At 39.8% G+C, this 16,403-nt stretch overlaps 1 protein-coding gene across 1 annotated transcript; it reads left to right on the top strand.

Moving 5' to 3' along the window:
* The first annotated feature begins 2,625 nt into the window (after positions 1–2,625).
* perm1 (PPARGC1 and ESRR induced regulator, muscle 1) lies at positions 2,626–9,710 on the top strand. The gene is made up of 3 exons (XM_010875580.4): positions 2,626–6,631; positions 8,806–8,922; positions 9,129–9,710. Exons 1-3 carry the CDS (start codon positions 2,626–2,628, stop codon positions 9,224–9,226), a joined length of 4,221 nt encoding a protein of 1,406 aa, XP_010873882.2. The 3' UTR covers positions 9,227–9,710.
* Positions 9,711–16,403: the final 6,693 nt, after the last annotated feature.

Here is a 16,403-nt window from a genome sequence, read left to right as displayed (position 1 = left end):
ACCCACGTTAAAACGGCCCGTTGTTGTTGTCTCAGGTGTAGTAGTCACTCAGGCCCTGGCTCTTTATGAAACTAGAAGCCTTTAAAATCCTACAGTGTGTTAATTAGGTTGCCTGTTTCCCATAATTAACAATAGTGATAGAAACAAGAGCACAGCCATGCAAAAAACAGCTTGTTTTTTAAATCTTGAATATTTCTGAATGCTTTGCGACGGTTTATTGTCTCATGTCCTAATGTCTTTCTTTCCTGACTGGATCCGTATGGTGTTTGTGTGAGCAAACCATGTGGAAGTGCTTCATGTAGGCTACGCCGCAGACAAGTTGGTGTAAAATGTGAATAGACATAAATTGTGAAGAGTCACTGGCAATATACCTTCTACAGTCAGTGTGCTTGTCATTAGATAACATTGCAATCAAGACATATCAGCAGTCTTTTCAACCCAGTTGTTTATGAGGTCATGGATGATCTGTTATCTTGATTCCTGATGTCTTGACCGTAGGTATGGCCCTGTTATCCCATTGTCCTCCTTAAATTAACTTGATAGCGGTAAACAAAGGATTAACCCCACCTCTGATATAGCCTGGAGCAACCTAAAGACAGGCTTCAAGTTGTAATAGAATTACAGAGATGTTTTGTTTTTTGCATACTGGACCTAATTTTCCACATATTTTTTTCATTCAGACAACTGAAAAAGAAATGCTTCAAAACACCCCCACTATAAACTACACAACCAGATTATGTCTTTGAGTTCTATTAAGACCTGTCAATGCAAAAACACATATTCCACTACTATGATCATGACTGTGTATCACTTAAACTGTGTTCACTTCCTGCTTTGCCCTTGTTTGGGAACTCATTCTTCATCTGTGCAATGCATGTCTAGCATTACCACATGTACCTCAAAACATCCACACAGTCTGGTTTTCAAGGTTAATACAGGGTTTATACGACGTTGTAGCTCTACATCATCTGCATTTCAGTATGGGTATCGTTCAGTATGTGTAGCATACACAGTCTTTGATAAGCAATAGTTGACACACTTACTCCATTTTGTCAGTGAGGGGAACAACACTGAAGCAACTGTGACCCCTGCATGTATGGCTTGTGCACACAACTAGACATCCAAATAAATCTCAGAAAGGAAAGTTTGACCAAAACAACACACTGGATGATGCTTCAACACTCAAAGTGGAAAATTTCAAAATGGAACATTACAGCATTTCAAAAAAGAAAGTATCCCTTTAAGCTAGTAGCAATGTAAAAATACAAACTATTGTAGAAGATATACATTGGTTAATATTACACTGAATATCCCTGCTTTTGACTTGGTGCTTAAATAAAAAAAAAAAAACAGGAAAAACTAAAGAGGCCAATATACAAAAGGTATGTTAACCGACTCCTATGACTGAAAGAATGCAAACATTAACGAGGCAAAACATGATCACTGTCACTTTTTGTGCCAAGAATAGTGAAATTATAATAGTGATAATAGTGAAATTGTCCTATATCTACGTCATGAAGGTATACGATCACAAGATTCTGCCTGTGATTTGGCCTGTGCCAGATGACTCTCACGTGAACAGGCTTCTCTGAAACCCCAACCTCTTCGGACATTTACACAACTGTTCAGTGTGTCTAAGGGGAAAGATTGTGATCCCCTGTCGCCCAGTGGCGTCGTACCAGAATGCATCAGCTGACTGCCACATATCTTTCAAACACCCAGAACATAGATGCATACTAAAGACCACTTGGTCTCTAACTTGTATAATGAAAGTGTGACAAAGAAGTTTAACATCAGTATTATCAGAAAGACATGGCAGATCTTGGATGTATTTAGAATGTGGGGTCTATTTAAGGTGCTGAAACTTTATACCTCTGTTGGGATTGATGGCAAGCGCCAGACTGGAGAATTGCACGTATTACGTGATCAGATGCACCGAACCACCAAGCTATTTATAACCAATCATAGGGCCTGTCACATTGCCCTCTGACGACACACCGAAGGCCGGCAGAGGACAGACAGTCTGGAGCACAACTTATAGGACAGTGGCAGAGAAGCAGGAGGCTTAACAGGTAGGAACCTATAGCTAAAAACATGGACAGTGCACCAGATACGAATGCATGGGAGATGCATACGTTGCTTAACAGTGAAGGGACAGTTAACAGGCACTTGATATTTTCAGATATTTGCTCCAGTAAAACATTTAAAGTCCCCGTGTTGACCTTTTAATAAAAACATTCATATAATAACTTCTGAGTAATAATAACTGCATCTGAGTGTGAAAATATATTCTATAACCAATCTCCTGAATCTCCAAATTTGGCTTTTGAGATGTTTTTGCATGAGCGTTAAGGAACGTTAAAATATTAATGTACATAGACCTGATGGGCTTCAACCAACCTCTTACCCAGAAGATGGTCCATCATAATCAAATGATCATAAGATAATGATGTTGGTCAGAACTACAATACCACTTTTACACAAAAGGGGCCATTATGATCATTTTCACAATGTCAGCATTCATTCGACCTTAAAGTGTGGAAATATCGCCAAAGATATTGGGACATTTAAATGTTGTTTTATTTCACAGGTAGGGATGAAACTATTTGGAACCCCTTCCTCGGAATGGATGACTATGAACACGGTGTGAATGTCTCAGAGCGTGACTGGGAGTCCTTCTTCCACGTGTGCGAGGAGTGTGACCTACTCCCCCCCGGCCTGGCTGGACTGGACTCTGGCATGAGTGACACCAGCGTAAGTGACATTGATAATGCAGGGTCCTCTTCCTCAGACAGGAGGCTGCAAGCTGACCTCAGGCCAGGCGCTTTGCAGATAGTTTTCCCCATTGACGGTCCCACGGACCGCGAAAGGTCTCCTGTAGAACACTTCCTCAACAGGCATGGCGTTGGTTGCTTGGAGAATGTCCTATCTGGCAGTGAGGATGAGGATGTGCACCTTGAATCCATCAATAGGTTCTTTGAGAGGCTTAAATGTCTCCCACAGGCTGAACAGCTTATTGAACACTGCCAAGCAACAGTGGAAATAAGGGACAAGGCGGCGCAGGGGGAGGTTTGTGGTGATGGGCCACAAGCCAAAGATAGTACTCTGCCAATAAGCAACACAGAGTTCTGCTCCCTTTCTGCCAGGAGTGAGACAGCAATTGTCAAAGAAACCAAAGGGACAGACAACACCAATGCCCTCAAAACCAATCGGCCTGACTCCAAGATTACCCCTGAACTCCTAGTCAATGACGCCTGTGAGGGCAAGAAAGACAAATCAACAAATCCCAAAGTAGAGTTGGTCATCAAAGAGGATTGGTTGTTGTTGCCAGAAAATGAAGCAGAGAGGCAGAAAAAGGTGGGTCAATCGTGTGAGTTATTCAAAGTAGTGTTGGAAATGAGGGCCGACTCATTAAGGACACCCACCTCTGGGAAAATGCTGAACTTTGAGTTAGCTGTATGTAAAAGTGTGGATGACGAGAGCCACAGGGAAATCCTCATAGATCAACCGTTTCTTCAGAAAAGCTTTGCCTCATGCCCTAACCCGAACAGGGATTTACCTTCAAATGTTGGAGTGGTGCCACGCTGTAAAGTAACAGAAGGGAAAGACCCAGGACAGCAGAGTGAAAGGAACATAGATGAGTCTATCCCCACCATAAAAAAAAAGAGAAGGAGAAAAAAACGAGTCAGTATGGATGTACCTGCGGATGCCGGACGAGGGTGTCAAAGACAGTTCTTAGCCAGCTGTGATGACTCAGAGGACGATAGATGTGCACTGGCTACAGACATGGATGCTCATGTGCAGTTATCAAGAGATTACACTGCATCTTATGTGAGGGACTACAAATGTGAGCACATAAAATGCTCAGCTCCCCAAACACAGAGTTTTCAGTGCCCACCCTTATATTCAGAAATACTCCAAAGAAGAGCCATAAACAATGTGCCGTATGGGCCAACTGCAGCAGAACATGACAAAGTGAGTCTCAAATTGCCAACCCTTTCTCTAAGAGACAGTCAACGTTTGATGGTAACTCAGTTGGAAGAGATGCGGCAAGAAAAAGCAGAACCTCTTGGCCTTGAAACTAAATGCAAACCATCCGAATCTAGCTCTCTTGCAAACAGTAAAGAAACTGATAGTTCAAGCTCTCAACATAGTCAAACAGTTGACAACGGTTTGCACACAACCAGTGATGGTGATAATGTGGCAGGACATTTACAGCCTAGCAGGGCATTACAATTAAAGCCATCGGTAGAATATAACGAATCCCCTCTGTTGCCCATTTTAATGTCCCTCTGTGCTTCTAGTGAGTCATATCCAGTCACAAAGAAAGTTGAGCTTGGCCCAGAAAATAGTTCCAGATATCAAAATGAGACTGACCCTCCGCAACTGCAAACAATGAATGGAAATATGAAGAATGCGGAGGTCTCATCTGAGGTTTTCAATAAAACAGAATCAACAGAACATAAAGCTGCACTTGAAAAGGACACTACACTCATCTGTAAAGCCAGCAGTGGTGGTAGTATTTCAGGCACATTGCAACCGTATGCTAATCAAAACATAGTCGTTAAGGTACACCAGGACAAAAACTTTGAGAGTTTATCATCAAAGGTGGTTAGCACTAATGCACATCAAGAACCTACCAAGACACTATTACCTTGCAAAGTGTCTAGTTTTAAGGACCCCTGCTGTTCAGAATCAGAGGATGTAATTAATCAGACAACATATAACCAGACAGTTAATCCGTCTGTAATTGTGGATTCAACTACTGAGAGGCCAGAAATAGAGTCTCTTTCTACTGTTTCTTGTAACCCTGTAACTATGGACTCTAATCGGGAAGAAGAAATGAATGATATATATAAAAATAATTTTACTGAAAAGGATTCATTTACTCCAGAGAATGTTTCATTAACTCAAAGTGTTTATTTGAATAGAATGTCTAATTCCACTCATTTGCAAACGGATTCCAGAGAACTTGTTGGGGTTCAGTCTATACAAGAATCTGTGATAGCACTGCCTAATAAACATAACACTATAGGCTTAACATCAAAGTTATTTGAGGGGTCTGGTCCATCTGATATTCAAACTGGATTCAGTAGTCCAGAGACAGAAAATTCCATGAGCAAGGCAACTAGTCAGAGGGAAATGTCCAAATATGATAGCCAAAATAAATCACATGACCCACCAGAAGTCAAAGTTGATATAGAGGTCAAAACAAAGGACCCAGTTACCACAACCAAATCACCAGAGTGTGATGGGATTGAAGAAGCATCTGACGAAACACATCCTGTGTACGCCATTTCAGCATTTTGGAATGAGATGGAGAAGCTGACTATTAACGATATTTTGCAACTGCGTATGGTCAGCAATGCCCAGCACTCCAGTGTCCTGCCCCAGTCACCAGAGAGTGAGACAGTTGACATTTCAAAAGCAATCTCCAATAATCCAAGTTACTTCTCTTACGTGGACAACTCCAAACCTGACTGCTCTAGTGGTGACAGATCCATGATTACTGAATTTGCAGAAGAATTCTCACAAAATCCAAAAGCTGATAATCCAAGCACTGATCCTATAGAAAACAATGAGTCAACCAACTCTATTGGTATCTTTGGGGAAAGCAAGCCAGATCCAGCTAGTTTCGATGCTGGTATATACTCTGAAAATGTAGCAATGCTAAGTTCCAAACCACTCTCTTCAGGTGGTTCCCAACCATATTTAAGAAAAATGTACAAAAACATCAGTGTGCAGAACCTACTAGCTCTGGAAGCTGAACCACTTCATCAAGTGTTGAAAGGTCAGACCTCATCAGCTGTAATATTGGAGGAACGAGAACCGGAAATAGACTCCTGTGGTGATGGGCATTTAGTGAGGCAAGACAGCAGCATGCATTCTTTACCTGCAGCTACTTTTTCTGAGGATGTGTCAACAGAAAGCAATAATTTCTCTTTCTCTGAGGTAATTAAGTTCTTTTTTGGAGGGAAAAAATCTGAGACTAGACAACCAGTCCCAGATAGCATGGCCACCTACTTCGTCAACAGTAAATCAGTCCCTGAGTATGAACATTTTTACTCAGAGTTTGATGAAGGAGGCTTTTCCTACCCTGTTATGGAAGCATTTAGTTACAGCAAGGATGAGCTGGTGCCCATCTACAGCTGCAGCCATTTGGCCAAAAATAATCTCCAGTTCCCAGAGGCCTATGATCATTTCTTCTCAAGTGACTCATCTTCAGACTCAGATGAGGAAAATAACCGCAGTCCAATCAGGGTGATCACACGATTTAATCATAAGCCAAATGAGACCCAAGGTGGCACAGTGGCACAGGACATATATGAGAACGTTTTCACAGATGAGGATCTGATTGAGAACTTTTTCTGGAAAAATGATTTCTCCCTACGTAAGGTCGGCCTCATTGGCTCCACCAGCCAAAAGCATAAATCTGACTCTTTGTCAATGGTTCCTATGGACAACAGCAAGAGGTCATACATCAGAAATATTAAATCCATCAATGTGTTGGGCTCCGAAGACAAGCCTTTTTCTGATCAACTGCTGTACACCCTTGAGGGCAAGCTCTTCAGACAGCTGGCCGAACAGCAGAGGAGATATCCAGATCTGCAGATGGCTGTTGTTAATCCTCGTAAGGAGATTTTTTTCTTTATTCATATTTCTTATAATTATTATTTTTCTGTTAATTCATGCATGGTGTCTTACAATAGTCAGTGCTTAAACTTTGTACATTTCCGTACTGGTCTCTGGGAATCGAACCCACAAACTGGTGCCAGGCTTCATTAACTGAGTCACACTTAAGTAGCTATTTTGTACACATTGCTATGCATAGTCTGAACTTTTCTGATTTAAGAAGTAACGTCATGATAGGCTACACAAGATTTTAGCTGCAATAAAATGACAGGCTACACTGGCTACATTTACACAATCAGCCTCATTCTAATAGTTTGATTAATAATAATTTTTCTTTACAAATTAATGGTTTGAAATTGGCCTGCCTGTTAACATTACGATTTGCCCAGTGATGATGTGAAACCGCAAATTGATGGATGGAAAAATATATTTTAATGACATTACCTACTGTCCTGTTGTTCTTGACATAACATCGACATTTAAGTGGGTATGTTTGTTGTATTTGAAGTCTGAGTTCAGAGCTATGGTGGGATATCACTTTGACATAAGCTGTATGCCCAATTGCCTTGATCCAAGTTAGGGACAGATCGTTATTTATGACATGGGGTATCTGGAGGACAAAGCTCCCCGAAAATATGAAGCAAAATATACTTTCACATAATTCATGCAGACTGGATTATTGTCTTGCTTCATGACAGATTGGGTTTATATTCAGCCAGATATTCTCTTTTAGAATTCTCTTAAGCAGATCCAAATTGGTCATGAGCATCCAGAAAACATCCCAAAACCACCAAGATGGTTGATATGAGGTTATTTCTATAAAATGTAGTTTAGCTTTTGCCAAAACATCTCACTATATCGCAGTCTTTCAAGAGTGTGGACACGTCATGTCAGGTGCATTCAGGTGCATCTTCAAAAAACTTGAGTCGACTTTTCAAATGACAGGACACCCATTTATGGAAGCTGAAGTGCACATTGATCATGCAACAAAACACTGCGTATTTGCATTTGAGTGTAGTTTTTAGACAACTTAGTGTTAGATGATGACCTTTGTTATAGTCTAATACTAACTACTGGGAACTTAGTTGGCTTCCTCAAGTCAGCAGTCCGTGTACAGCAGACAGGATGCACGTATACACACGGCTAAGCCAAATGCCATAGGAATGGTTGTACTTCGTAAACCATCTTCACAGTGTCCTTTCCAGCAGCTCAGAGCCAAAACGTTTGCCATCGAAGGGGAATTATAAATAGGCCTACAACAGTGGCTAAATGTGAATCATCTAAGTTCATCCAGCAAGCAGCTCCAAAAACAAACAGCGATCTTATCCGTAGTGTACTGTAACCTAAAAGATGCCATTTGTAAACATTTCCACAATACAAATGTTGTAACATTTAAATTATATAACAAAGGGTATTCGGTAAAGATGTTATTTAAAATGGAGTACTTCACCAATTATTTTCTCTTGTTTATTTTGGTCCAGTCATTGTACATAATGACTTGCTAGACCAAGGAAGTGAATGAGTAGTGAAAGGATAAACAACAACAAGAACTGTCCAACAGATCAGCAACAGTCTTGTGGATGTGTCAGCCATTACCATTCACAGACGACCAGTCGAATTACAGAGGCTGGACTGCATTTGTTGAAAATCACTAGTTAGCCTACAAAATAATAAAAACAGCATTTTTCTGGAATAAGGTATAGTGGAGAGATAAGACAAAAATTAACATGCACCATAGAGATGTCAGGGAAAAGGTGCAGTGATAAAAAGGGACCTGGCATATGTACCAACTTATCTATTAAATAAGGTAGAGGGGGTGTTATATTTTGGGCATGTTTGGCTGCCACTGGAGATTGCTGTCTTTTCTTCATTTAAGGAACTGATGAATTAGTTATCTTAGAAAAGTGTTACATTCCTCCAAAACACTTTCACACAAATGTATGCCAACGCACATTAGCGTTCTAGCATTTCATGTAGCCATTTCTGTTCATTTTCCCAATGTTGTTCAAACATTCTCAGGAAACAGAAAAAATAATATCCAGGCCAGCACAGTATGCTCTGTGTTGCTACATTAATTTGAATGGTGTACTGCAGTACAAAATGTTAATCATGAAAGCGCAATGTTCTGTTTGTCTCACCTTTTTATACAGTAACAAACTGTCTCTTTTGTAGGATTAGATGCCACCTTCCTTCCTCTCAGACAGTCAGACATGTGTTTAGTCTGCATTGCATTCGCCTCCTGGGTGTTGAAGTCCACTAACCCAGATTCTGGAGATACCTGGAAAGCTGGTATGTACATATGAAAAATATATATATATACCTGTAATTTTAAGCCACTGTAATTGATCACTTTATCACTAGAGGATGATTATTATTTTCTGGTCTAGTGTATGTGACATTTTTATTTTCTTCGGACGCTTAGTTTAATAAGTGTATTCATTATCAAGTGTAATTAGGCCATGGTATATGCTAATTTCCTATGAAATATTTCACAGTTCTCCTGGCCAACATAAGCGCACTGTCTGCCATTCGTTACCTGCGGAGAAGGGACGCAACTGGTGAAAAGCCATTACGCCAAACCCCCTCCGTCTGATCCAGGGACAATTTGGGAACAGGAACAATGTGTTAAGCTATATTACTTCTAGCTTTCTTCTCTTTCTTCATCTGAATTGTGAAATGAAATACTGAACACATCTGGGGTCCTACTTTAAAGAAAAAATAAAAGAACTGGTTTTGCTGTGCCTGAAAGGTTTGCGCAATGACTGAAGGGTTCATGCCTAAATCGTAGAAGAAGAAATACTTTTTTGTGGTCCACTGTATTGAAATTGTTGTGATTTAAATTGCATATAGTATTTTGAATGGTAATTATATGTATGTATGCCATATGAAAACAATTAATTTTAGGTTAGTTAATGTCACTAGGCTATCAACAAATATTTTGCAAGATAAATACAACCAACTAATCAGGTAATCCTTGTGGTGTTACGTAATGGCAGCTGGAAGGTGGCAACCCTTTTGGAACACTTTAAAATGACAAAAACATGACAAATAAAAACTGTTTCTGTTTTAAGTAATAATGCACTGTGGAAAGTGTGATTTCATCCAGTAGTGCAGGTGTGTATATCTTGAAAAAACAAGATGGTGTCATTCAAAACATACTTAAAATACTTTTGTTTATATTGTGACTGAGTTTTTATGAGCATGCACAACATGAATATTTTCTGCGTGCTGCGTATAAGGTGCGCGTGTGGATGTACGTTACCCAACGCAAATCTGTAAACAAACTACGCTAACGAAAGTCACTCCTTTCTTGGATAAGATAACAAGAAATACCCGAAAGAGATGTTTCCCCCTCTGACGACCTCAACACATTATACACTTGCTTCCAGCCGGAAAACACTGAGCCAACACCACAAAAGCTCTTGCTTCTCTGGATGACCAGGTAGGCTACTCTTGCCGATGCATTCTGAGCGCGACAAGGGCCTCAAAAAAAATTACATAATGCCTCAAAGGAAGATCACATCCCAAGTTATCTTCTTTTGAGTGTGTGGCAAACAGCTTAACAGCCATCGACAACCTGTTCCTGTCCTAGGCTGTAGTTCCAACAGGCCAACATCCAAAACCTCTTTCAGAAAGGATGTCTGGCGAAAGCAGCATTATCATTTGCCTACCTTTGGTCAAATGAGGAATATATTGAAGCATAATAACTCATACTAACACGATGGTCTGTAGTTTCTATCAACAAGCCATCAGAGTGCTGAATACTTGACCTGGTCGGAACACCCAGTAAACTGACTTAAATGCTGCTGTATGTCTAGGAATTTAAGTCTGGAAAAATGCATAATTAACATGCTGAATTCATGTCTGCAACAAAGTTGGAGTTGATGGATACATATGTACTGGAGAAGGACATTTACAGAAGTTACTGTGGTGTGCTTGATAGTCTTGATGTATTATTATATAGTAACAATAGCAATTAGTGGTAGCGAAGGCAGTAGTAATAGGAATACGAGTAGTATTATGGTTTTATAGACTATATGGACCGGATTCGCAGACAGATTAAGCATAGCCTAGGACTGAAAAAACAACCTTAATGGAGTTTTCTATTGAACTGGATTTTTTTTGTCCTAGACGAGGCTTAATCCATGTCTGTGAAACCGGCCCCATATGATCTAGTGTGTTGAGGTTCCTTAGTTGGCATGGAGTTATTATAGTTTGGCAGTTTCTGATGGTGTTGCCTTCTAACCTCTATCAAATTACTTTACGTCATTTTGCAGTTTGTTCCGTGTGGGTAGATGTATTACATTTTTCAAATGCATGACATTTCTGAGTTGACAGCTGTCTTTATCCGTTATTCTGTCAGATTTCATACACCAGAGGGTGATATAGTGTCATGTACAAACTACTTCCACAGTAATCTTGAGCATCAATAACTATATAATAAATAACTTTTTAATTTATTTACAAAAATGTCCTCAACAACACACTGAACCACACATATAACCTTTCTATAGTTACTGTCCACATGCTTGTTATTGCACTTTGAACTGGGATTCCAGTAACGTTCTACAGATGCCCATTGCCACCAGCAGATGGCGAAGTAGGACCATTATAGAGAAAAGGAGGAGCATCACAGACCAAGGATCCTGGTCGAAATGACACCATTTGTCAGTCTAAAATTACTACTGATCATTTACCTTTCCATCATAGAAAAATACAACAATCTGTTTTGGACAAATAGGCCTGCAGCTTATCCATAAGGCCAGTGTAGCTTGTCTGTCCATTGCCGATGTTATCTTCCAAGTTTTCTATTAGCTTAGTTTATAATTTGCGTCATTCATTCATTTTTATTCACATGCACAGTACACATGCGTTCACCACCATTTTGTCAACAAAATCCTGTCTTCTCAATTTTGTATGAATCTCAGTTTCTGGTGAATGCTGTGATGATACGTTGACTTCAATGTTGAAAAATATATAAGCACACGAAGAAATAGTAGGAGCACAAGGAATGTGCTCTATGGCCCGCAGAATCTACAGTACATGTGGATGGTTAAGACTATCAGTATGCCAACGGGTTAAGCCTGAGAATGAACTCCCTTCCTCTGTAGTCAGGCTGGGCTTGCGATTTTGATTTTAAAAAAGTAAACGCAAAAATAAATAATAATAGAAAACTCCCGCCTCACTCCATTAGCTGCAAAGAGGGCATGCAGTTAGTGTTATTGTATAATGTTTTTATAGATGTTTGGAAAAGTAAAAACAACTCTGTAAAAAGGGTTCAGATTTTCAGTCATGATGAAATCTTTAAGTTAGAATACGTTCAACGTTATATATTTATATAAATGTATATAGCTAATCTAGGCTATATATGTTTTTTATATTTCCTAGTAAACTGACCATTTTGATTGGGGAGGGTCCTGTTTTTTTCCCAAAGGCTCAGGAGGGTGATATGAAAATATATTTTGCTTGGGGGCGACTCAGTCATTTTCATATTTTCAGAGGACTTTATCCTCCAGATACCCCATGTCATAAAAATGACCAGTTCCTAAGGTGCTCTAGATAAGATTGTCTGCTAAAAGCCAAACATAAACACTGTTAAGTTATTGTCACCACCAAACCCACAATGACAACTATGATGTAGAACAAAAGATGTTGGGGCCTTCAACTCAAGCAAAAACGTAATGTAAGGTTGTCCCCTGTACATTGTCAATTACCAATATGATGGTTTCAATTTGTGGACACTTGAAGCTACATATAATTTGAGCATCTTAGTCATTTCCACCCTATTATAAAAAGTAATTGGGGACATTCCAATGTTCACTAATTTCACTAACATTTACATACTTACTGGACTTACTGGAGCCCAACACAACTCTTCCTGTTTTCTCCAGCCAGGTCCTCTTTGGAATACTGCATAATTCTTTCAGCAAGCTATGCAGCAACATCACATTTTAATTTTATTTGACCAATATGATAATCATGACTGAAAGCACATTGCCTTTTTAAGCAATGACCTGGGTGCCATTTGGTTTACCTGCTTACCTCAGGGACAGAACACCAGATTTTTCACTTTGCTATCTAGGGGATTAGAACCAGCAATCTTTCGTTTACTTACCCATACCATTATCAAATTACTATTATACAAAAAACTTATATTGTTAATACAATTTCAGAAGAAGCTGAGTGATAGCTTGCTGAGATACCCAACCAAGGCAAAGAAGAGAATTGCACAATGATGGTTAGAAGCAGGAAGCAGTTTTGCATGGCATGCAAATAGCCTGCATATAAGAAACATCACAAAGTTGGCCAGAATGTTGAACCTCTTGTCCAGCCCAGTGAGTCACAGCACCTCATGTGTAGACAAGTACAGATGGAGCAGATGGTGTCTGCCAGGCTACTTGCCTACGCCCTTTTTTTTAAGCAAAGTGCTGTTAACTACAGGAGCCACTTTGGAGAAAATGCAGTGTAATCTTGCGTAACGGGTAAGCCGGCCCTAGTTGCCAAAGATACCCAATCAGATCGCCACACCTGCATGTCATGAGTATTGTCCAGGAGAATGTGTTATGTTTCACCAAGGAGTTTATTTACCTTTCTTTAAAGAAAATATTACAAAAATGTATACAAAATGTCTATCTGATTAATACAAGTTTCTTCAAATGACTGTACTGAATTGCATTCCTCTCAGTACATCTGATAATATTTGATGTCATGTTGATCCACTTATAGAACAGAAAATAATATTGCTGATATTTTGTTTAGAACACTTTCAGGTAATCCTCTTCAAAAAGCCTTTGAAGCCATAATTGACTCAATGGGTTTTATCCAACTTGTCCCAGGTCCAACACATTGCAACAATCACACCTTAGATTTAGTCCTGTCACAAGAAAGAGATATTGTAGATCTAATAATTTCCCCCCCAAAATCCTGGATTATCGGATCACTGTCTTAATTACATTTACCGTTAAAACAAGAAATCCACTTGCTCCGCAAACAATGAGTTTCAAAAGCCGTACTATAAATTCTCGGACTACAAATAAATTCCTCAATATTCTTACAAGTTCGTTCATTAACGACAGAGTAAATAAATCTGTAAACGATCAAATTGAGGATCTAAACTCAACACTGCGAAATAAATTAGACACAGTTGCACCACTAAAAACAAAAGAAATAAGCAAAAAGAACTTGCACCCTGGTACACAGACAATACTAGAGCACTTAAGCAAGCCTCCATAAAATTGGAGCGAAAGAGGCGCTCCACCAAATTGGAAGTATTCAGACTAGCCTGGATAGACAGTACACTACAATACCAAAAATCACTCACGTTTGCTCGATCAGCTTATTTCTTCAACCTGATTAAAGTGAAAACAATCCAAAATATCTCTTCGATATAGTTGCAAAGTTAACAAAAAAGCAAAGCTCAACAATTGAAGTGGGTCTTCACTTTAGTTGTAATGAATACATGAACTACTTTGATGAAAAGTTAACTGACTCCTCCTTAAATAGTTATTGTCCCAAAATCTCAGTTGTCCTGAGAATGTCCTGAACCTCCCTGACCAGGTGTCAATGGGGACACTTGAAATTTTTGATACCGTATCACTCGACACATTTACTAAATTTGTAATGTGTTCTAAACCCACAAACTGTCAGCTAGACCCGATTCCAACAAAGTTACTTAAGGAGCTATTTCCTGTGCTAGGTCAGCCAATGCTGAACATAATAAATTGCTCCCTTTCCTCTGGATGCGTACCAAACTCACTAAAAGTAGCGGAAATTAAGCCTCTTCTAAAAAAAAATCTAATCTGGATCCCGACATATTAAACAATTATAGGCCAATATTGAACCTCTCAAAAATCTTAGAAAAATGTGTTTCCTTAAGACTGAATGCCTTCCTGAAGACAAATAACATATATGAAATGCTCCAGTCCGGTTTCAGATCCCATCATAGTACTGAGACTGCACTGGAGAAGGTAACAAATGACCTTCTAATGGCCTCATACAAAGGTTCTGCATCCGTCCTGTTGCTTCTTGATCTTAGTGCTGCTTATGACACTATTGATCACTCCCTTCTCTTAGAGAGACTGGAAACCTATATTGGGCTACGTGAACATGTTCTAGCCCGGTTTAAATCTTATTTATCTGAAAGATATCAGTTTGTTAGTGTGGATGGCATATACTCTGACAAGTCAAAGGTATGCTTTGGTGTTCCTCAAGGCTAGGTTCTGGGCCCATTATTGTTCTCATTATATATGCTTCCTCTGGGCGATGTAATCCGAAATCACAATGTAAATTTTCACTGTTATGCTGATGACACACAGTTATATATTTCAATGAAGCATGGAGAAGCCCCAAAATTAGCTACTTTGGAAGCATGCATCTCAGAGAATTTCTTGCTCTTAAACTCAAGAAAAACAGAAATGCTCGTTTTAGGACCCAAGAAACAAAGAGCGTTGTTAGTAGATCTCACTGTGAACCTCGACGGCTGCATGGTCGTATCCCAAAAAACTGTAAAAAACCTTGGCGTTACCCTTGACCCTGACCTCTCTTTTGATGAACATATAAAATATGTCTCAAGAGTTGCTTATTTTCATCTTCGAAACATTGCAAAAATCAAAAACTGATGCAGAAAATGAATCCATGCTTACGTTACTTCTAGACTACATTACTGCAATGCTCTTCTTTCCGGTTACCCTGACAAATCAGTAAATAAACTTCAATTAGTGCTGCACACAGCTGCTAGAATCCTAACTAGAACAAAAACATTTGAACACATTACTCCTGTACTAGCGTCCTTACACTGGCTGCCTGTTAGGGCTGATTTTAAGGTTTTATTGTTAACCTATACACTCACCTAAAGGATTATTAGGAACACCATACTAATACTGTGTTTGACCCCCTTTCGCCTTCAGAACTGCCTTAATTCTACGTGGCATTGATTCAACAAGGTGCTGAAAGCATTCTTTAGAAATGTTGGCCCATATTGATAGGATAGCATCTTGCAGTTGATGGAGATTTGTGGGATGCACATCCAGGGCACGAAGCTCCCGTTCCACCACATCCCAAGGATGCTCTATTGGGTTGAGATCTGGTGACTGTGGGGGCCATTTCAGTTCAGTGAACTCATTGTCATGTTCAAGAAACCAATTTGAAATGATTCAAGCTTTGTGACATGGTGCATTATCTTGCTGGATGTAGCCATCAGAGGATGGGTACATGGTAGTCATAAAGGGAACAATGCTCAGGTAGGCCGTGGCATTTAAACGATACCCAGTTGGCACTAAGGGGCCTAAAGTGTGCCAAGAAAACATCCCCCACACCATTACACCACCACCACCAGCCTGCACAGTGGTAACAAGGCATGATGGATCCATGTTCTCATTCTGTTTACGCCAAATTCTGACTCTACCATCTGAATGTCTCAACAGACATCGAGACTCATCAGACCAGGCAACATTCTTCCAGTCTTCAACTGTCCAATTTTGGTGAGCTTGTGCAAATTGTAGCCTCTTTTCCTATTTGTAGTGGAGATGAGTGGTACCCGGTGGGGTCTTCTGCTGTTGTAGCCCATCCGCCTCAAGGTTGTGCGTGTTGTGGCTTCACAAATGCTTTGCTGCATACCTCGGTTGTAACGAGTGGTAATTTCAGTCAAAGTTGCTCTTCTATCAGCTTGAATCAGTCGGCCCATTCTCCTCTGACCTCTAGCATCAACAAAGCATTTTCGCCCACAGGACTGCCGCATACTGGATGTTTTTCCCTTTTCACACCATTCTTTG

This window comes from Esox lucius, chromosome 12, assembly GCF_011004845.1.
Source record: "Esox lucius isolate fEsoLuc1 chromosome 12, fEsoLuc1.pri, whole genome shotgun sequence".
Classification (NCBI taxonomy): Eukaryota; Metazoa; Chordata; class Actinopteri; order Esociformes; family Esocidae; genus Esox; species Esox lucius.
Note: the sequence above shows the minus strand (reverse complement) of the source record. Positions and strands in the feature narration are given on the sequence as shown.

Excerpts from the sequence above, each read along its gene's own strand:
- perm1 (XM_010875580.4), top strand. The coding sequence starts at position 2,626 with ATGGATGACTATGAACACGGTGTGAATGTCTCAGAGCGTGACTGGGAG. Across the intron at positions 6,632-8,805 it reads GATGGCTGTTGTTAATCCTC|GATTAGATGCCACCTTCCTT; the intron begins GTAAGGAGATTT and ends TCTCTTTTGTAG. Across the intron at positions 8,923-9,128 it reads TGGAGATACCTGGAAAGCTG|TTCTCCTGGCCAACATAAGC; the intron begins GTATGTACATAT and ends AATATTTCACAG.